Genomic DNA, 23,877 nt, shown 5'->3' on the forward strand with positions numbered 1-23,877 from the left:
TGCACCTAGGGATTGGGCCTGCCCTCTGCCACCCGGGAGCAGGCCTAAGCCAGCAGGTCGTTATCTCCCGAGGGGTCCCAGACTGCGAGAGGGCACAGGCTGGGCTGAGAGACCCCCCCCCCTTCTCCCCCGAGTGCACAAATTTTTGTGCACCGGGCCTCTAGTCTATAATAATAAAAGCATAATATGCTAATTAGACCAGACAGCTAAACAACCTTCCAGACATCCTTCCTGACGAAACTGTGGCGGTGGGGGCCGAGGCAGAGGTGATTAGGGGCAATCAGGTAGGCAGGTGAGCAGTTAGGGGCGATCAGGCAGGCAGGCAGAGTGGTTAGAGGCAATCAGGTAGGCAAGCAAGTGGTTAGGGGCAATCAGGCAGGCAGAGCGGTTAGGGGCGATCAGGCAGGCAGACAGAGTGGTTAGGGGCGATCAGGCAGAAGGCAGGCGAGCAGTTAGGAGCCAGCGGTCCTGGATTGCGAGAGGTGCAGGCTGAGCTGAGGGACACCCCCCCCCACCTCTGTGCATGAATTTCATGCACTGGGCCTCTAGTTTTCTATAAGCTCATTCAAATTCAACAGACAACCATGAATCACTAAATATGTGAGAAAGCATGTGACAGAGAAAGATAAAAATAAACAAGCAAACACTATTAAGAAAATGAAAGGGCAAGCCATAGCTGAGACATGTGGTCAGACTATGCCAAAATAGGAATATTACAATTCAAAATTAAAAAGGCAAATAACACAATTTTTTAAATGGGAAAATATCTGAATAGACATTTCACAAATATATATCTCATTAAAATGTATATTTCATTATTATATTTACATATACCCATATGTGTATATTTATAACAAGCTCCATGAGATGTTGTTCAATATCACTGGTCATTAAAGAAATGCAAATTACAATCATAATGAGACATCAGGACCTGCTTTACCTAGAATTTTATACAAATAGAATCATACAATTGAAAGTCTTTTGCAACTGGCTTTTTTCACTTAGTATAATGTGTCAGAGATTCATCGATATTGTTATATCTATTGATACAAATAAGGCCTTAAACTCAGATCTATTGTCTCCAAATTCACTGTACATCTACATCTACAGTACATGATAAACAAAAGGGGGGAAAGGAAATACTGATTGATCCTTCTAAAATAGAATATTATGGAGTGTATCAGAAAATTATATGCACAGCCAGGTCACATGTGGTTTGATTCCTGGCCGGGGCCCATGCCCAAGTTGCAGGCTTGATTTCCAGTGGGGGGAGGGGAGCATGCAGGAGGCAATCGATGGATGATTCTCTCTCATCATTGATGTTTCTCTCTCTCTCTCTCTCTCCCTCTCCCTCTCCCTTTCTCTCTGAAATAAATTTAAAAATATTTTTTAAAAAGTTATATGTACAAAACTTTAATACACAAAGGATATAAAATAAGATTAACATCTGATAATATTCTATAAGTTTATACAGTATATCATTTTTATACTTACCAGTTTATAATTGAAGGTTTAACTTTTTAAAAATATGACATAGTCGCTTATCCACTATGAAGTAGGTTGGGAAATAGTCTAATCCTTGTTATGCCATTTTTTTCCAAAGAATTCTGATCATTATAAAAGGTGTTAGAAGTATGCAACTCCTAATAGTAGATATCCTGTTAGAAATTAAAAAATAATTTAAATATAATCACTTTGATATAGCATTAAGCTGTTATATATTCCTATTTATTTTAGGTGGTATGAAATATAAAAAAAGAAAAAAACTAATATTATAACATCAAAAAATTAGTGATTAGGTGTACATTCTACTGAATCTGTTGTGAATTTACAAAGGTAAGATTAAAATATCTTACTTGGCAAGAAAAATCCTATATAATAAAGAGCTAATATGCTAATTAGACCAAACAGCAGAATAAGCATCCGGACGACCTTCCAGACAAAGCCTGGGCTGCGAGGGCCCAGACAGGCGGGGCTGCGAGGGCTGAGTCCCTTGCACAAATTTCATGCATTGAACCTCTAATATATATATACGGAAGAAAAATATCCCATTATAATAGCACCAACAAATAGAATGGTGTAATTTCTTTCTGCATCATCTATGGCTATGTTTCATATATTTTGATGGTATTACTTTTTACATACAGATTCCTAACAGTTAAATTTTCATTATTCCAGACACTTGTTGTCTTGTTTAACCAACACTTTTTATCTTGAATTCCACCTTGCCTGATAGCTAATAGCTAACATTTACTGAGTTTACCCTATGTTCCAGGCACTGTCCCAAGCACCATATAATAAATACACAAAGAAAGAGAAGGTGGAAAGAAGATCATAAATAATGGATGAAATGATGGGAGGATACAGATGTGCCTTTCTCTCAATTCAACTAAGGATTAAAGCAATCATTCGCTTTGTTGTGTGCAGACGTGTCACTAGTATTTCAAAGATAGAAGAAATCTGAAGGATCATTTCATTTAAACTCCTTGTTTATAGATGAAGAGAGCTCAGAAGAGCGGTAGTCTTGCCCTAAATACTATATATATATATATATATATATATATATATATATATATATATATATATATATCTCCCATAACTTAAAACTCAGTGTTTTGACTCTAGAATCTTTGCTTCTTCTACCTCACCAAGATGCTGAAGTCAATTATAAATTGTTTCCAAAAATGAAGGAAAATTTTAAAATGACTAAAAACCAAACTGCTGAATTTTTGCTCATCTGGTAAATAGTAGCCTGAAATAAGAATGAAAATACATTTGAATTCAATAGCAGAAGCATTTTATTTTGAAATATTCTTATATAATTTTTAATGTTATTTCATTAAAAATAATAAAATAATTAACTTTATTATGATTTTCAAAACACTTTTTTTAGTCTTACTCTTTGAATTGCACAGCTGCAAACAGTGAGGCAAAGAAGTTTACATAGGCTAAATTTTCCAACCATGATAGATAACTTGGGTCTTGAAAAGATGATTGGTGCCCTAGCTGGTTTGGCTCAGTGGGTAGAGCGTCAACCTGCGGACCAAAGGGTCCCAGGTTCGATTCCAGTCAAGGGCACATGCCCAGGTTGCGGGCTGGATCCCCAGTGGGGAGCATGCAGGAGGCAGCCAATCAATGATTCTCTCTCATCACTGATGTTTCTCTCTCTCTCTCCCTCTTCCATCCTCTCTGAAATTAATAAAAAAATATTTTTTTAAAAAAAGATGATTGGTCTTCACAATATACAGTCTGGCATAAGATGAATTGTATCTAAACAACCATATTTTACAGTCTCTCTCATGTTCTGATCACTTCTTTTCTAAATAATAGTTTATAAGTTCATGAAACATTATTTCTTTTTCAATTACCATTTCAAAATCTTACTTTTAAGTATTGTTCAGCTCCAGGACGTGATGACTGTATGCCCACATGCTGGAAAAGGGAAGGTTTATATCGAATACGAATTTGCTTATTTCGTTCTACACATTTCTCCTGGGGAAAAAGAGAAACAATAATCTTTGCTTAAAACTCACATACTCTTTTTTAAAAAATATGTTTTTATTGATTTCAGAGAGTAAGGGAGGGGAGAGAGAGAAACATCAATGATGAGAGAGAATCATTGATCAGCTGCCTCCCGCACACCCTCTACTGGGGATCAAGCCTGCAATCCGGGCATGTGTCCTTGACCAGAATCAAACCCAGGACCCTTAAGTCTGCAGGCCGATGCTCTTTCCACTGATCCAAACTGACTAGGGCTCTTTTTCCATCTTTTACTTTTAACCTGTCTATAGCATATCTAAATTGAGTACAGACAGCAATTAATTGCATAGTGTTGTTTTAATCTATTCTGATAAACTCTTAGTTGGTACATCTTGGCTGTTTATGTTTGGAGTAAATACTGACATGTTTGGATTTAGGCCTACCATTTTATTGCCTTTTTTCTGTTTCTTCACTTTTTTTGTCCCATTGTTTGCACTTCTCACTGCTCTTTGACCTCTCAGTAGAAGTGTCAATATAAATTTAGAATATTGGAAGTTAAAAAACTGATGCATTCATCAGCTTTGGTTTGGTAAACAAATTTTAGGTAATTATATTAGACAGATAGTATTCTTCTAAAATATTTGGTATTTCCAAAGTAAAAACATACTCACAGGAGTTTCTCCTGGGGTACACATCTTCACCTGAAAAATGTCCGCCAAGAGCCAGTCTATGGGTTTATCTTTGTAGAACATTAAAAAAAACTGTATGAAGTCAGTTAAGTCCTCAGATTTAAACAGCTTTCCTGTGGAGAAAAAGGAACCAAAGCAAGTGATTTACTGATGGAAATAGTTGATTTAATATTTCTGTTTTCCTTATCTTTGTTAGCATATTGTAAAATCCTATGTAGCAAGCTCATATTTTTGGTAAATATTGGCTAAAGAACTGTTATGACTTTAAAAAGCCTTTGTAAAGTTAATCTTAAAGAAGACTTCAGCATCACAGACAGCAAGCTCCTTGTTCAATGTTCTCTTGTGGTAGTCAGAAAGTGAATATTCTCTATCCTTCTCATACCTGACTTTGCTGAGAAAGATAAAAGAAAATTTACAATTCTCAGAATAATATGTCAACAAAATCATTTTCTCTGCAAGCTTCTCATCAGGTATTACTGTTACCTAATTTCCTTCTTATTTTAACCAAAGCTAAGCAAAAAACCTTCAGGGCCTTAAGATTGGATTCCATACCACTTTATAGAAACTTTGGGAAAGAAAATGGTCAAGTAAGTTTATGAAGAACAGATGGATTTTACTAACAACCCGAGAAATGCTTTATACTCTGCTCAACATCAAAAAAAAATTGTTTGCTGGGTAAAATCAAATGTTGCCAAGCATATGGGGAAGCAGGCGCTCACATGCACTGCTAATGGGCATATACACTGTTCTGCCCATGTGCGAGGCAACCTGGCAGGACTTAGAGACCCAGCTAATTTGCCCTCTGTGATCCTGCTCCAGGGAACATACATGGCACTTCATTTCTTTGTGGTGGCAGAGTTGCAGGCCATCAAGGTCCACCACTCCGGGAGTGGATGAGCCAAATGGATTGTTAGGTAGCACTTACACAGCAGTAAGAAGCAATGAACTAACTAGGGGTTCTCAACCTGTGGGTAGCGACCCCTGAAAATACATCCTGCATATCAGATATTTACATTACGATTCATAACAGTAGCAAAATTACAGTTATGAAGTAGCAACAAAAATAATTTTATGGTTGGGGGTCACCACAACATGAGGAACTGTATTAAAGGGTCTCAGCATTAGGAAGGTTGAGAACCACTGAAACACAAAGCAACATGCTAACAGTTTTAACATCTAGTTTTGAGGACAAAAATGTAAGGAACAGGGAGAGGTTTATCACTTCACCACCTATGTCAATTTTAAACAGGTACAAACATGATCAGCACCAAATATTTTACATGGATATATGTATGCTTATATAATATTTTGCACATATTAGAGTGAAAATCTATTGGAGGGGTGGGAGTAGGAATTAGGCATAGAACAAAAGAATAAAATAAGAGAGGGCCCCTGCCTGAGCAATGAAAACACACACTACAAAGAGAGCATGGTACTTCAACCTGCTGCCATCAGAGCAATTTTAAACAAGAATGGAAGGGAGGAAAGAAAGGAAAAGGAAAGTCCACAGAAAATTGTGAAAGTGAAAAATCTCATCATGAGCACAATTTTAGGAACTTTCCTTGGTGGATATAACTCATATACTATTATATTTTTTAGAGTACGTCAGTTTTGGAATATGGGAATTACAGGAACTTCACAGTACAATGCTTTTTGCATGTATTTTTCTATGTAAAATCGAGAGAAGTTCATCTTAGTCACTGAGCTAACCTGAATGCCAGACTCACAGCAAGTATTTAACAAGGGGTGCTATCTTAACATTTTTGTAACGCATATGCATATATGTCAATCAGCTTATTTACATTGTCCATCCAGAAAAAAAATTTGGTTTAAAAATACATTTTCTGAAATTCCGATCCTTGAATGTGATTTTACTAGTAAAGTAATTGTATTTTTCTAGAAATCTTGTCATTCGTTTTCATTTAGTAACAAACTTTTTGATAAGTTCTTAAGAACTATTAAGGTTATCATGCCAAAAAGCTGGACCCCACAAAATTGACCCATTGCTTACCTATAAATCCAAGAACTGAAAACTCAATATAAAACCAATTATTTGAAGTGATACTATGTACGAAATCTATAATTTTTGTAAAGTACATCTTTTTAGCTATGATGTCATCTTCTAGCTGGAAAAAAAAAAACAAAACAAAAAGGCATTAGTACCTTTGGTGCTTCCATTGAATAATTTATATTAGCTTGAAAATTGAAAATACTTTGAATAGACTACACTGAAAATGTTTTTATGAGGTAATAATTTTATTTATAGTTCAGTTCACTGAGGATATTTACTAGTACTGTTAGTCAATTTTCATTTTCTGATTCTAAGACCGGGGATTATCTCTTTCTTTCCTGAATGCTAACATGTAACATTCATTCACTCTAAATTTTCTTTGGAGGAGTGACAGTAAACCCCAGGCTCTTTTAAAAATTAATACACATTATGCATAATCTCCAGACTCAGAGGGCCTCCTAAATGACTTAGCAGAAGAATGTGGAAGTCCTCGGGCACATTACCAGAGCACGAAATAGAGTTGTGTTGTTTCTAAGGGTACGCTGGCTGGATGTCATGTTTCAATTTCCTTATTACTAACTAGAAATCAAAAGGAATTTTTTATTTTCTTCCAATAAAAGAGAAGACCTTTCTTCAGGCCTTTTTCTAACTCTGTTCTTTAATGACATTCTTCAAACTCTTCTCACAGCTGCACAGTGTCTCATGTAGTGAGGATACACTTACTGGAGGGAAACATAACATTACTATTTAACAATATGCAGAAACTCAGGGAGTACAAACTATAGGTAATTCATTTATTTCATAAATATAGCATAGGCACTATATAACTATCCTATATAATAAAAGCCCAATATGTTAAGTGTCCGACCGTTCAACCGTTCGACCAGTCACTATGACATGCACTGACCACCAGGGGGCAGATGCTCCGACCAGTAGGTTAGCTTGCTGCTGGGGTCCAGCCAATCAGGACTGGGTGAGACGGGCTGGACACACCCTTGAGCCCTCCGTGGTCCCTTCCCGGCCCCAGTCATGCACCAGTGGTGTCCCTTGGCCTGGCCTGAGCCCTCTCACAATCCAGGACCCCTCGAGGGATGTTGGAGAGCCGGTTTTGGCTGATCCCCACAGGCCAGGCCGAGGGACCCCACCAGTGCACGAATCCGTGCACTGGTCCTCTAGTATTACCCATAAAATCTGAATCTATGTAGGGTAGCAGGGATAAGCATATACAATGTCCAACATATAATAAGTACTCAAATTATGTTTATTTAATCCAATAAACTTGTAGGCAGACAAATGTATGCAGTACAATGTCTTTTTTCTCTAGATAAATTATTTTCATTTTGTTTCAGGTAACTATATTTTCTTCTGTTAATAGTGACCCCAGAAAGAAGACTAATATATAATCAATTTTAAGCTTCCTTATGGTATTTTAATATAGTAAGTATTTTCTATTTTCTGAGTATGAAGGAAGGTGGAGGAATACAATGAAGAAGGAAGGAATCAAAAGAGAGAGGGAGAACTTCCACTTTACATTTATACCAAGGTCATACCTGTAGATAATACATGGCCTTGGGTTGGGCATACAGCATCAAAAAACAAAAATCCAAAACTTGTTTGATTCGCCAACTAAAGATAAGTAATAAAATCTGTTAATATTTATCACTATTTAATTTTTGCTTATAGACACACTTTAGAAATTAAAAACATAAACTTCACTTTGCTAATATAGAGCACTATCTGTATGGAATAAAATTGAAGATGTTATGCTAAAAAGTTATACTCAAAAGTTTCCCATTTTTATTCAGTGGGTAGTGTCTACCATTGCTAAACTAGGATAAGCATAATCTATTTATTTTACATTTAGGTTTGTTAAATTTTGATCTATTATAATAAAGTTAATATTCTTTCTTAGGTCTTGCTCAAATGAAAGTATAAAGAAACTTTATTCTAATGTAATACTAAGCTTGGATACTAAGCCAGATCTCGAAGGTACAAAGAGCAATACACAATGCAGTTCTTGCCCTTCTAGGTCCCATAATCTAGCAAGAAATATAGAAAAAGAATACAATTAGAACAATTATATAAGAGCTATATAGGGATGCTGACCATGATGATTTACAATAAGATGAGGAGGGTCAAGCAGAAGGTTGCAGGGCGCTCAGTGTAGAGAACGAAGCCACGGGATGTGTGAAACAGCAGCCCCTTAGATTTAGGGCACAGAGAGCTGATGGAGAGAAGCTAATGATGGGAAGGTTGGCAGAGGTCAAATCGTGAAGGATCTTTCATGACATGCAGGAAACTTTGTACTTGATCTCATATGAAAAGATTCTTCTGCCTACAGTGCGGAAAATGAACTGGAGGAAAGGCTAGGCTAGGCTGGGGTTAGGGAAAGCAAATAGATCTGGAATGGCCTGAACTAAGTCCAAGGCAGAGAAATGGGGATGAGAGGAATGATGTGGAAAGAAATTTAAAAAGAGAAATGATGATAGAGACATAAAGGGCAGAAGGATTTAGAGTGACTCCCAGCATTATGACTCTAAAAACTGGGCATACTGTGGACCATTAATTAAAAAGCAAAACAACAACCTAAGCTCCCATCAGCAGATGAGTGGATTAAAAAACTGTGGTACATCTACACAATGAAATACTATGCTGCTGTAAAAAATAAGGAACTCTTACCATTTGCAACAGCATGGATGAATCTGGAGAGCATTATGCTAATCTAAATAAGCCAGTCAGAGAAAGATAAATATCACATGATCTCACTCATTTGTGGAATATAATGAACAACATAAACTGATTAACTAAAATAGGTCCAGAGACATGGAAGCACTGAACAGACCACCTAACCTCAGAGGGAAGGTGGGGAGGGGGATGGGGGGCGGGGGGTGAGAGATCAACCAAAGAACTGGTATGCATGCATATAAGCATAACCCATGGACACAGACAGTAGGGGGGTGAGGGCATGTGCTGGGGGAGTAAGAACGACCCGGGAGAGGTCAATGGGGGAAAAAGGAGACATATGTAATACTTTAAACAATAAAGAATTGAAAAATAAAATAAAATTAGAAAAAAGCAAAACAAAACCCTGAAAATATTTCTAGATTTTGACATGACATTTATTATTTTAAAACAAAGCAGAGCTAATGAGTTTATTGGGATAAGTCCTCTTTCTGAATTCTGACATGTCTTTTGCTCTACTAAGTTTTGAGGAATCAAATTATTATATTTCTTGTAATAGCTACCACATTTACAACCAAACAATAATATACCTTCATATATATATTTAATTTTTCAAAATTCTTGCATAAACCCTATCATAATCAACAATGATTTTTCTGAATAGGTAATGCAGATTTTATTATACACACTAGAAAGTTGAAGAAGCTAAAAAAAATTACCAGCCTAGGATGATCTAGAATCCAGGAGTAATGATTTATAACCCTAAGCTTTTTTCCCCTTCATTATGCTTTTGCTAATTACTGAATATAGAGCAGGGGTCCTCAAACTACGGCCCATGGGCCACATGCAAATACAAATATTGTATTTGTTCCGTTTGGTTTTTTTCCTTCAAAATAAGATATGTACAGTGTGCATAGGAATTTGTTCATAGTTTTTTTTAAAACTATAGTCCAGCCCTCCAACGGTCTGAGGGACAGTGAATTGGCCCCCCGTTTAAAAAGTTTGAGGACCCCTGATATGGAGTATCAGTGGTGTGCTGGTGGTGTTTAACAACTGTCTCTCTGTGTGGGACAGGGGTCAGCCCTGATTTATAGCTTTTGCCCATTTCTGTGGTGTAAATGCTCCTGATTTCATGTTACCAACTGATGTCACTGAATACAGAGTTGGGAAGTGAACCACATAGCTCTTGCAAGTCAATAGGAGCTGGCTGTGTTTGAAATAGGATCTATTAGATGCTGATTCCAACATTTCATCAAATGAAGTTAGTTTTTTAAGGCTACAATTTTCTAAATTTCATACCTCTCTAGTTTTTGTGAGTCCTCAGCTGATTGCATGGCATGTAACGTGTCTGGATAAAAAAAGGCAGGTATTGAAATGACCTCTAAGGATCCAGACTTCACTTGCCTTTTGAATCTATCAATAGAAGTAAATGGAGGTTTGTAATTGAATATTTGATATATCAAAATAACAAATACTTACAAGGAATTTCCTTATACGTGGCCACATAATATTTTTATTTGAATGATTTCACAGGTTGATGCATATCAATATCATAAAACTAATACTCTTTAGCCAAAATATTTCTTTTATAAATTAGAGAGAGACACACCAAAAAATTAAAATACACAAAATGCACGATTCAGGATGTATTTATATTTCCAAAAATCTACATGCTCTCTTTTGGGCCTTTCTGCCTCCCAGGCAATTCTATTTGCCAAGCATTCCCTTCCTCCCTTTGTCTGCCTGAAGAATATCTACTTACACCCTTAGACTTAGCTCAATTGTTACCTTCTCAAGAAAGTGGTTCTTGATATTTTCGGGCAACGTAAAATACTCTCTGCTCTATATGTATGCATATTGCCCTCCCCAACCACCGCAATAACAGTAGCCTCGTGTGATTTGGGTTTTGCCAGTTTTATCGCCCACTGGAACATAGAGATTTGGAAGGCTGGGTCCATTCTAGCACATCTTGCTTGATAGTTTCATATTTGTTCATCAGTGTTTTCATCTCCTGGGCTGCATATAGCAGGAGGCTGTAACCAGGAGTGGTGAAAGTAGCTTCATACAGTAAAAATAACGCAAGAATGTTTTAAAATTAAGCCAGTAGGCTTCTCACAGAGACAATGGATTTCATGGAGAATAGATATTATTATAATAATAACATGAAAAACATGGAATAGGTAGATAACCTACACAATTGGGGAAATTGATAAGCTATACTTTATCACACCTGAGATAGAAATATAGGGCACAGACACATATTAAAACAAATATGATCACTAATAAAATGATTGGACAGAAAAAACAGGATAGAAAAATGAAAGAACAGCCAGTTAAAAATTTATCCAACAGTACTTACTTTTTTGTAATCATGTCAACAACAGATTTTGAATACTCTTCATTACTCTAAAAATGAGGAAAATATTTTAATGAAACTAAACATGCCCCATACTTCTATTAACACATGTTTGCTACATGTAAACCTAGTTTATGTGTGGAATGTCATTATTTCCTAATCATTTCTAGTGTTTTCACTTTCTATAAAAGAATTTAAAATATCCATGTGACTAAAAGATCTGACTTGAATATGAAAATATGTCATTCTCCTTTTGTCACAATATGAAATATCACAACATGTTATTTACACTTAAATATCTGTGGTATACAAAAGCTATGCATCTAAGACAGTTTTGCCTTAAATGTCAGATGGCTTATTTCAAAGAATTGCTCTTTTTTGAAGATATCTTCATTTTACGAGTATTATATGACAATAAGCTTACTTTGAAATTATTTCACTTTTTTTCCAAACAGTATTACTCAGCTTAACTCTCAAATTTTCTTCCATTGAGAAATTTTGTGTACCTACTCTTTATTGAGTATTGTGCTTAGAGTAGATGACAGACTCATTTGTAAGTAGCTTTCGGTGGTTTATTCCCTCAGATGATTTTTTTTTTTACATAACCAATGGCATTTACAAGATGTAGCCGCAGCGCCTACAAGCATTCCTAATATAAAATTCTGAAAATATTTTGAATAATGACTGTTCTATTGTCAAATCTGAGTTCTCTAAAAGGCAGTTCTGAATGTATATAGTTAGGTTGTTTGTTAAAAACATATGTCATGATGCAAATAACTCTATTATACTACTTAAGCTTCTTAAGACAGCCATAAATTGAATCTCTAGTTATTGTTACATGCTGAAACATATTCTACTTTAAACGTAGTGCTAAAGTTGTACTTTTTAAGCATTATATATTCTATTTTAAAATTTGTCCCCCATATTTTATTGGTCAATATATTTTAGGCAGATGTACATTGTGTTAGCAGGAAATGAGCAAAGCTTGTAATATGTGACACAAAAAAAGTAACAAAACATTTCAGAGATTAAGTATATGTTTCCAATATTAAATTAAATTTGGAGAGAAAGATTATTTAATCTTTTATTTATATTTTCCCAATAGTTTTTCTGTTGCTTGTTTTGTTTAGAGTTTTTCTGCCTTCAAAGACACATTTATTATAGAAAATGCAAATAATAGAGAAAAGAATAAAGGACAACAACTCCCAACATCCAGAGATAACCATTATTATATTTTATACTTATATGTAAATATAAACTGATATTTATATATAGTTTTTGTATACCACTACTAATTTTTAAATGTAAACCATTATAGCATTCTAAGATTTGCTCATTCTTTTTTTCTTTATACATTTCATCAATCTGTATTATCTTCCTTCTTTCTGTCACATTTTGCACAGACGGTATGCTAAACAGGATGCTTTACAACTTCTTTTAGTCAACAATATGATTTAGACATGGTTTTATGTCAGTGAATATGATATTCATTCTTACAATGGCTACAAATCACTGCAGTGTAGACATGAATATTCAATCAGTCGCTTATTGACATTTTGATTGTTTTCAGTATTTTGGTGTTTTTCCACTAAAAATCCTTGAAATAATTACTTATTGAACACTTACTACATGCCACACAGCATTTGAAATACTTTAAATATTTTAGCTAATTTAATTGCCAAAACAATTATGTGTGACTAAGGTAATATTATCATCACTATTTTACAGATAAGAAAAGTGAAGCACAGAGAAGTAACTAGTTCAAGTTCACCAGCCAGGAAGTGGAGAAGCTGGCATTTGAAGCTGGCAATCTAGATCCAGAGTCTGTGTTCTCAACTACGATACTGTGTGTCATATTTTATCATTTTGAAATTTTTGCCCGGATAACTTCCCAGAACTGAGATTTCTGAGACAAAGGGTATACACATTTTAAATCTGATACATGTTGCCAAGTTCCCCTCCCAAAGGCCTTATCGTGTTAACATTTATACAGTACTTACATAGCACTACAAGATAGAAAACTTTGGGGCCATTAGAGAGATGAATCTGCTCTATTAATAACTAGGCAAATTACTTTCATAAACTCTGAACAATCAGGATAGTACTACCTCCTTTACAGAGATGTAAAGCAGGTTATAAATAATGTTATATAAAAATTGTCTACAATCCTTCATATGTAGGAAGGAGTCCCCCAATTAGTGGTAGTTATTATTTAATATAAATTATCTCTTGATTCCTATACCAAACTTTTACTGGGCTGGTTTTATTACTATAGCATCAATTTTAATGTTCTGTTTGTAAATACAATTCTGTACCATATAGTATATAAGGCCCCTAGTTACATTTTTTAAAATGTATTTTTATTGATTTCAGAGAGGAAGGGAGAGGGGGGAGGGAAAGAGAGATGAAACATCAACAGAGAGAATCATCGATTGGCTGTCTCCTGCACACCCCACACTGGGGATCAAGCCCACATCCTAGGCATGTGCCCTGACTGGGAATCAAACCATGACCTCCTGGTTCATAGGTCAATGCTCAATCACTGAGCCATGCCGGCCAGGCCTACTTACATATTTAATAATATAATCTTATTTCTCCACATGGAAATGTGATATTTAAATAAACTTTTTAGATTGACATATTTCTTTCTTGGTGGTGTCAAAAAAAGGTATCAAATACATTGTCTTCTATCTAAAAAAGGCATCTGTGAATTGCTTTTTGAAATTTGAGGGGAAATTTTGAAATGATACAGTGATTAGCATGGAGACTGTGGGCTGGGGGCAAGGAGAGCTGGTTGGCCTTCATACGTACATCTGCAATAGAGACAATCACTACCGAGTTCTTCTCCTCTGAAAGCGTCATCCTGGAAACAAGCGAGGTCAGCGTTTGCTTCAGGTAACTATAATTTCGTCTTTTAACAGTGGAAATGCCCAGTGCAAAAGACACTGCAGACACCCGAGGATGGCATCACCATTTCAAACCACAGAGAAAAATATAATTTAGCATTAATATCTATGCTTACTTCTACATTTGGGTTAATTGTGTGGTCATAAAAATAGTGCTTGAAATTGTATTACAGAAGTAATCCCAACCAAAAGCTGTTAGTTTTTATATTATACTAGAGGCCTGGTGCACAAATTCGTGCACCAGTGGGGTCCCTTGATCTGTCCTGTGGGATCGGACTGAAACTGGCTCTCCGACATCCCCCACAAAGGTCCCGGATTGCAAGGGGATGCAGGCCAGGCCAAGGGATCCCACCAGTGCATGATCAGAGCCTGGGAGGGACGCAGGAGCTTAGCCAGCCGGGGGGAGGGGCCGCGGGAGGGCTCAGGGCATGTCTGGCCCATCTCACTCAGCCCCAATTGGCTGGACCCCAGCAGCAAGCTAACCTACGGGTCGGAGCTTCTACCCCCTGGTGTCAGTGCACATCATAGCAACTGGTTGACCAGTTGACTATCTGCCCCCTGGTGGTCAGTGCATGTCATAGCGAGCAGTTGAGTGGCCTTAGCATATCATTAGCATATTACACTTTGGTTGAACAGATGACCAGATGACTGGACACTTAGCATATTAGGCTTTTATTATATAGGATTTCATTTTCTGCTTAACACATTAAGCGCCCAGCCTGTTTTGTTTTCTGGATGAAAAGTATAGTGTCAGTCACCAGTGACTGGGCGCTTAATGTGTTAAGGAAATTCCAATTTGTAGTGGATGGTTAGGAAATGCGTTAAATAGACTACGAGACAATTTCAGTATAGTGGAAAAGAAAACTATTCACTCTCCATTTATTATAGTGTCATCTAACTGGGTATGAAAGGCATTGGCTGGTTCTCTACTCTTCTTCCTAAGGAGACACTAGAACTCCAAATAGGAAAAATACTATGAAATAATGTCATCTGTGAAAACAGTACATGAGGTAATTTCCAACTGACTTGATGGGATAAATCCATGTCTCTAAGTGACTTTTATTGCCCAATAATGGCTGAAGAAATGTTAGAACACACCCATGCCATCCTAAATAGATACCAAGGTTCTATGCTCAAAGCAGCAGACAGCATGTAAGCAACGAACATGCCTATGGTCCAGCAAAACCGTTCTTAAAATAGGCAGGGTCAGCCTGGGGGCTGTGGTTTGCTGACCCCTGGCACAGAGGGACACACTCATTGGAATGAATGAGGTTTTCGAGAAAGGCAAGTTTCTGAGGGTTGGTCTAACGTCCCTTTTCTCCTCTTCTGTATCTGGTGAGCTTGAACTCAATCTTCAACATTTAGCTCACAGGTCACTGCTATAAAGCCTTTCAGACCTCGGTCCCCATAAAGATGGGGAATGTGGAGATAATAGATGAGAATAGATTTATCAAAAACAAGGGAGAAAAAGAGTTACCAGGTACTGAGCAGATACTTAACATATTACTTGAGTTATATTCAAAGCATCTGTATCAAAGCTGAATTTAAATTCATGTCTCCAAATACTTATTAACCTATTTTTTTCTGCCAGACGATATACTGATTTCTGGTTATCCAAATTAATGCCAGATAGGCTGGTGATCTAAGTATCAAATTGAGCATCATTTTAATGGATTACATTTTAAAACTTAAAGGCATGTACCCAAAGATCAGAATATCTGTATTTGATTTTCCTGTTCTAATTTTCTTACCGCCTTCTTTCTTTTTGCTGATGATTACATCAGGATAAATTCTGCCTACTTTCCTCAGATGAGGGAGAAAGAACTTTAAGACTTCAAATGTATTAGACACTGTTTCATTCTTATCCAATGTATTCACTTCCTTCTCACCTGAAAGAGAAAAAATAGGGCTTCTGAGTTCATGGTTTCCTTAGATATCATTTACCTTACAGTTGCAGAACCTATAGATGATGTTAAGTGAGGGCTTCCTGTATTTAAGTTAAATCTATCCCTATGAACTACAACAACCACAAGCTCATAGGACTGTCAGTTCCAAAGAAGGAAGTATAACTGAAACATACTATAAAGAAGTGTAACTGAAACTATTTCCAAAGCACATATCATATGTTTTGCTACTTTGACTAATATTGCATCATTAAAGTTTGTATCCTTATAATTTTATTTTATAGCCCCCTCAATATTTAATGACTCCATTCACACCGTTCATTTGAATTTGCCTCTACAATTCTGAAAAAGAAAAACAAAGCTGGAGGACTCACACTACCTAATTTTAATTCATAATATATGTAAATCAAGGCAGTGTGGTATAACAGAAAAAAATAGATATATATACCAATGGAACACAATAGAGAATCCAGAAAGAGACCCACACAAATATGGTAGATTGACTTTTTTAAAGATATGAAGGCAATTCAATGCAGAATGGCACTTTTTTGACAAATGGTACCAGGACACTTGGACATCCACAGAAAAAAGACTGAACCTTAACCTATTCTTCACACCATTTATAAAAGTAAACTCTAAGGTTTTATAGAACTAAAATGTAAAATCTGAAACTATAAAATAAAATAAAAACATAAAAGAAAATCCCCATGACTCTTAAAGAGTTCTTAGATACATCAAATGCATAATATATAAAAAAACTGACAAATTGGATTTCATCTAAATTGAAAATGGTTGCTTCCTGAAGGACACATTAGGAGAATAAAAAGACAAGCCACAGACTGAGAGAAAGTATTTCTAAATCACATATTCATTTGATATGTATCCAAGATACATTAAAAAAAACCTCTCGCCTAACCAGTTTGGCTCGGTGGATAGAGTGTCAGCCTGTAGACTGAAAGGGTCCCAGGTTTGATTCCAGTCAAGGGCATGTACCTTGGTTGCAGGCATGTCCCCAGTGGGGAGTGTGCAGGAGGCAGCTCATCGATGTTTCTCTCTCATCTATGTTTCTGACTCTCTATCCCTCTCTGTAAAAAATCAATAAAATATAATTTTTTTTAAAAACCTCTCAGCCCTAGCTGGTTTGGCTCAGTGGATAGAGTGTTGGACTGCAGACTGAAGGGTCCCAGGTTTGATTCCAGTCAAGGCACATGCCCAAGTTGCAGGCTTGAACCCCAGTTGGGGGCGTGCAGGAGGTAGCCAATCAATGATTCTCTCTCATCATTGATATTTCTATCTCTCTCTCCTCTCCCTTCCTCTACAAAATCAATAAAAATATATATTTTTTTAAAAACTCTCAAAACTCAACAAGAAAACAAACCACCCAATTTTTTTAATGTGCAAAAGATTTGATCAGACATATTACAAAGAAGATGGAAGGAAAATAAGCACATAAAAATGTTCAACATCATCACACTAGACAGAAATGCAACTTAAAACTGTAAAATGCCATGACATTAGAATGGCCATAATAAATGGGAGGAACTGGAACTCTCATACAATTGCTGCAGGGAATGCAGAGTGGAAAACAGTTTGGCAGTTTCTTACAAAGTTACTCATATACTTACCATATGCCCACAAATTCTAGATATTTATCCTAAAGAAATGAAAATTCAAACAAAACACCTGTACATGAGTGCTTATAGCAACAGGCATTTGTAATCACCCAAAACCTGAAACCAACCCAAATGCCCCTCAGCTGGTGAAACAAACTATCCATTGTGCATCCATACAATGAAATGCTACTCAGCAATAACAAAGCAGCAAACAAATGGTCACATGACATTTGGATGAATCTACGCGAAGTGAAAGAAACCAGTCTCAAAGGGTTATCTGTGTGATTCCATTTGCATGGCATTCGGGGAAAATGGAAAAATACCGGGACAAAAAACTGAGCAGTGGTTTCCAGGTATTAAGAGTGGGGCGGGGCGAGGGGAGGGGCGAGTATTTGACTACACAGAGGGAGGCACGTGGCAGGACTTTATATCCTGAAGAAAAGGGGAACCACTGAAGGTTGATATACAAGACAGTGCAGTCTTCAGGTTGGCTGCAGTGAGGATAGGTAGGTGGGGACAAGACTAGAGAGACAGAGAAAAAATAGGAGTATGTTAGCACACTTTTAGATGAAGCATGAAGGTGGCCTGACTAGGATCGTAGAGACGGTGATGGAAAAATATGGACAGATTTGTGAGGTATGTGGGATTATGAATCAATGGGGTTGCTCGTTGACTGACATGGAAGTAAGTATGCAGGAGGGAGAGGCAGGAGTCAGAGATGATGCTCAGGCTTCTGGCTGCGTCTACTGGGTGCATCATGGTGCATTCACAGAGATGGAAAACACAGAAAGACCCCCTTCCAGATAGAGGTGAGAGGCAGTGATATCTCTTACCTGATTTTCCCATGTCTGACAATAAAAGAGAAAGAACTGATTTAATTACATTTATTGGGGAGAAATGTCCTAAAATCAGGAAGCATAAAATGTACAGAACATAAAAAATAAAACAAACAAACCACCATGCACAAAAACAAAAGTAACACAAACCTAACTTTACGGGTACATCTACACTCTGTCTATTGTTATACTTCATTTTACTCAAGGCTTCCATCAGCTCTTGGCGATTTCTTTCAGTTTTGTTTTTTAAACGTAGAAAATTTTCCTTAAACTCCAAAATATGGTTTCTACAATTAATTAATTGATTACCTGCAAAGACAACACATATGTATATGTTTATATATGTAGCAATGGTACCATACAATTTTCATAATATATAACAAAAATGTAAAATGTATGCTTCTCTATAGCTATACTGTCTATCTAGCATTAAGTGTTTGTATAAGTGTATATATAGTGCTATATACATATGGTATATATATATATGTACATAAAAGACTGAAAAAAAGAATGAAATGTTAAACACAGTACTGTCTGGAAGGTGCATGTATCAGATTTGTAATTAGAGGAAAAAACAAATTGAGGCAGAAAATTCACTTCTATGAATTTATCTAAAGAAAATGACCAGGAATGTGTACAGATTTGGCTCTAAGGATGTTCAACATGGGCAGCATTACTTATCATTGTAAGAAAATCAGAAACAACCTAAGTACCTAACAATGGAAATATGCTAAATAAATTACAGAATATCTTTTTAATAGTCTGATGGCTCTTAAATCACATATGATAAAATCTGTTTTGCTACTTAATATTTGTGCAGCTTGAGCTGTTTAATTTTTGCTAGCCTGTTCTTCACGTGTAAATGGATATATAAGAATCCCTGCCTCAGAGTTGTTGTGAAGATGCAATTCAATAATGCATGCAAACCACATGGTGAAACACATTTTAAAAAGTGCTTTGACAAATGTCTAATAAACATTTTTTGGTGGACTATTCTTTATTCATTTATCAATTGAATACCATGCAGCTATGGAAAAGAATATTTAATGTCATTAAAGCCATTGTGATGCTTATGAGGCTTCCAAATACAAGGCAAACATTTGGCTGTATGATTCTGAAGTTCAAGGGAAAGATTAGGCTGGTATTATAGATTTGAGAGCGAAAAATCTTGAGAGGCACTTATAAAACTGAGCAAGACAATGTAGTGAAAGAATACGGCCTCAATCTTACTTCATCCCTGCCTTGGCTCACACTAGCCTTAGCCTTGGGCAAAGAACTCAGTCTTTGAAATCCAGCAGGGAGCATTATCTAAAGCATTGAAATTGATTTAAGAGGTTCTAAAACGGAACCATGCTTCATCAAAAGAATTGCAACTACCCCAATAAATCTTGAAAATCTATAGAGTGGATATTACTTTTTATAAACAGGGACGTAGTTTAACCAGTATAACCCTGTTACTGGGGTTCCCAGGTAATATTCTCTTTACAAAAGGGATCATGTGTTTGGAGTTGATATAACACAGGTGATGCAACATATCTGGGCCAAGGTAAGTCAGTCCCTGAGGGATCAATTTGGTAAACATGAAAAGAAAGCGTTTTCTCTAGAGGAAGTAGTATTTGCAGAAACAACCATACAGAAATGTTAAAGGACACAATCTCTAGGCTTAGGTCTGCTTCTCGTTCATTCTTACCTGGTAATTCAAATCATCAGTCTTTTATTTAAGTTATTTATATTAGTTGCATAATCACTGAGGTACTTTGTGAGGATGGACTGTTATAAAACTACCTTTCCTGCAAAGTTTGAAATAAACGATAATTTGATGTTTTGAGTCAATTGTGGTAAAATTGTGAAAAGAAACATCAATTCACATGTGCAATGGGCCAATGGGACTCCCACCCATGAACCAGGTGAGGTCCTGAGAACCACCGACCTTCGCTCCTCACAGCAAGGGGCCAGTAGAAATGAAATGCAAGCCACCTTTGTAAGTTTAGATTTTCTACTAGTCACCTTTCAAAAAGGGTAAGAAGAGACAAGTGAAAGTATCAATAATATATTTAACTTAGTCCTAAATATCTAAAAACTTTTCTCAATATGTAATCAACATAAAGAGCAATTAATGAAATAGTTTACATTCTTTGTTTTTGTAATAAAAAATGGATATATATAAAAATGGTATTGAAAATCCTGTGTGTATTTTACACTTACAGTACATCTTAATTCAGATGCTAAATTAACAGTTATACTAAAATGTAGTCCTACCAAAACAAAACAAAAAAAATTCTTAATGGAGAAAGATTTTGCACTGCTTACATTTTAAAATGCAAATTTAGATTAACTTAAAATTAGATTAAAATGCAGTTCCTCAGTTGCACACACTACACTTTGAGTGCCCAGTAGCTACCTGAAGAGGAGCTACCGGACCGGACAGCACAGATCGATGATACCAGCTGCGAGCCTGTTATACACATATCTCAGGCCTCACCCAGGGCCTCCTGCGTCAGAAGCTGTATTTTAATGATTCACAGGAGACTGAGATTCATGTTAAAATTTAAGAAGTACTGTTAATAGACCTCTAATAGTTTCATCTTCCTCATCATTGACTTCACTATAGAGTTCAGGTCTTTATTGCCTCTCGCTGCACTAGTATTATAATTGCCTCTTAATTGGTCTCTCACCTCCAATCCACAGTTAGTCTTCTGGAAACCCTGCTCAAAGACTTTAAACGGTTCCCTAAATGCTAGCTGAATAAAATCTAAATGAACTTGCCTTAGTATGCAAGGTCCTATACAATGTGGCTATGACCTAACTTTTCCACCTTATTTCATTCACTAAATACCTCCGGTAAGGAGAAGCATGCTGAGCTATTCATTCTTTCTCCCACTGAATAGGTATCATGTGCCACTCACTGTGCTGTGATAGGTAAACAAACATGGATAAAGTCAGGTTCCTGCTCTAAATTAACTAACAATCAGGCTTGCAAGGGATGCGGGAAAGGAGCATATATTTGAACAACTAAGTATAATGGAATTGTCAAAATGGAATTATCCTCCCACTAGCCCTTGGATCCTGGACTCTGCTGACTATACCTGGGAGCTCTCTCCTTGCCAGTCCTGCTGCAGGGTATGCTGTAGGCACAAATGTACATTCCCACAGGTCGGATACCTTGGTTGATTATATATGGTCCCCCACTTGGATGGGGAGGAGGCAACTGATCAATGTTTCTCTCACACATTGATGTTCCTCTCTCTCTCACCTCACTCTCTCTCTCCCTTCCTCTCTCTAAAATTAATAAACAAATCCTCACCTGAGGATTTAAAAAAAAAAAAAGTAGTGTATACTACTCAAGATCTCATTTTCTGAACTTGGATATATGAAGGGTGGTAATATAAACACTTTGAGGAACCGAACTTGTTTTTCCTGGTCATAACTAGAAAACACACCAAAATGGTTGTATGTGTCTCAAAAAGTCTGGTTTCATTGAAAGAATGTTAATTGTATTTAAGTGTCCTATGAGGTTGCCAATCTAAATTGTCCTCCAAAATTACTATCAAAAGAAGTTTACATTTTACTTTCTAATTATGAGTAATGACTTATGTGTTTTTTTGTTAATAAAATTGCTCATTGTTTATTGTTCCAAAATAAATAAAAGACACATTTAGATCATAGTCTTTATAGAAAATGAAGAGGGAAAGAGTATAAAATGATTAAAGATTAGTAGTATAAATCATATAAATTAATATACATTTTTAATCTTTGAAACAAATGGCATACAATGTTGGTATTGTGAGTACATGACAAAATTTAGTATTAATTAGGGGACTAAAACATAATTTTAACATTAATTAGAGGACACAAGCATTAATTAGAGGACTAAAGCCACTTCCAAACTTTATCCTTGACTCTACTACCAAGATTACTTAGTGTGCACCCTGAGTCATAAATGAGTATAAGAAAGAAGAATGAAAATTTAACCTAAAACAACCCAAGGACAGTCTTGGAAGGCTGGGTTAATATGTTTGCAGAATCCCTACGTCTTCAGTTCAAAATTTAACTGTATAAATGTTAAAATGTTATGCTATGGCCTAGAGTTGAAAGATAATATACAGGAAACCAAAGTTAAATTTGAATTGCAGATAAACAATTTTTTAGTATCAATGTATCCCATGCAATTTTTACACTAACAACTTACTCATTGCTTATCTGAAATTCAAATTTAACTGGGCAACCTCCACTTTTATTTGCTACCTTGGGAGCGCCACAGACAATAATAAATTAAAACCTTGGTGTGTTTCAAAGTGGCATTGTGGGCCATGTCAGTCAGATTCCAAACCAGCACTCTAAATTGTTGGTTATGCCTCTCTCCGCCATCTCATCCTTTGCAGCTTCCCAGAATATACTGAGGGAGCCTGAAGTGTGGCTCAAAAATGCTGAACACGAAAGAGGAAAGATGCTGGCTGTGGGACAGTTCTTGGAGTCAGGCATTGGCGTTTCTGGAAATAATAGGGTGGGGGTGGGGGGTGCGGCTGGACACAGATCGGGTCCTTGAACCTACGTGGGAACCTACCCGAGGCCCTGCAGGCCAATGCGTTAACGCGCGTGCCAAGTGGCGGTCAAAGCCACGCGGATAGACCTGGGTGTCCGTTACAGCTCAGCCGCTGGCAGGACCAGGGCGTGGGGGCTACATCTGTGAAGCCCCTATTAGGAGAGCAGGCGACCCCGCCAGGTCCCTAGGTCAGCCCACCCCCTTCTCTCTGACCCAGCAATCCAGGAGCCCCGAAGCGAGACAGTTGGCGGGAGAAGCCACCCTCCGCTTACTGGTCTGAGTCATCCTGTAGATACAGAAACAGGAGAAGCTGAAGAGCATGACCGCGATGAGCGCCATCAGCAAGTTCACTTGCTTGGCCCTCATGGAGCTGGTGGGGTCCGGTCAGGCAGCGGGCAGCGCAGCGGTGGCGGCAGGGAGCAGGGCCCACACCACCGAGGACCAAGAAGCACGCGAGCGCTTGCGCCCCTGGACGCGCGCCCCTGCGCACCCTCCCCACGGTGTCTGTGGGACCCCGGCACACCCGCCCCTTGGGAGCTCCCTTCCCTAAGAGAACTCTGCACCTGTCGCCTCCCGAGTCTGCTCAGCACGTAGAATCCGAAGGTTGTAGGGCTGCGGTTAGTTACATGACAAGCTATGGGGCTGACACGTGGTGAGGGCTCAGGAACTCACTTTATCTTCCTGTAGGAGTGACTTTTGTGCCAGACTCTGCGCTAAACAGTTTCCATATAGGATCTCAGGTTACACAGCTGCAAATGGTTCCTCAAATCTTATACATAGATTTCAAAAATTCCTACAGAAAATATGTATCTTTACTTTCAGCTGATTAGCCTTAAATGGTAACCATCACATGTCCA

At 37.2% G+C, this 23,877-nt stretch overlaps 1 protein-coding gene across 2 annotated transcripts in view; it reads right to left on the reverse strand.

Annotated features, from left to right (window-relative positions):
* MGAT4D (MGAT4 family member D) overlaps nt 1–23,386 on the reverse strand; it is a 28,702-nt gene extending 5,316 nt beyond the window's left edge. The window contains exons 1-11 of one of the 2 annotated variants that reach the window (XM_070415213.1): nt 23,293–23,386; nt 18,628–18,786; nt 15,876–16,013; nt 14,030–14,163; nt 11,222–11,268; nt 10,162–10,275; nt 7,731–7,806; nt 6,181–6,295; nt 4,152–4,282; nt 3,385–3,492; nt 1,495–1,658 (exon numbers count right to left, since the gene is read on the reverse strand). In XM_070415213.1, coding sequence (XP_070271314.1) covers nt 1,644–1,658; nt 3,385–3,492; nt 4,152–4,282; nt 6,181–6,295; nt 7,731–7,806; nt 10,162–10,275; nt 11,222–11,268; nt 14,030–14,163; nt 15,876–16,013; nt 18,628–18,786; nt 23,293–23,386 — 1,131 coding nt within the window. In that variant the 3' untranslated portion in view covers nt 1,495–1,643. Of the gene's footprint in view, nt 1–1,494; nt 1,659–3,372; nt 3,493–4,151; nt 4,283–6,180; nt 6,296–7,730; nt 7,807–10,161; nt 10,276–11,221; nt 11,269–14,029; nt 14,164–15,875; nt 16,014–18,366; nt 18,385–18,627; nt 18,787–23,292 lie in introns of those variants that run through there. The other variant, XM_070415214.1, reaches the window with a different exon arrangement.
* Between the last annotated feature and the right edge of the window lie 491 nt (nt 23,387–23,877).

Source organism: Myotis yumanensis, unplaced genomic scaffold (genome assembly GCF_028538775.1).
Source record: "Myotis yumanensis isolate MYYU_CA2020_CCGP unplaced genomic scaffold, mMyoYum1.0.hap1 SCAF_5, whole genome shotgun sequence".
Lineage (NCBI taxonomy): Eukaryota > Metazoa > Chordata > Mammalia > Chiroptera > Vespertilionidae > Myotis > Myotis yumanensis.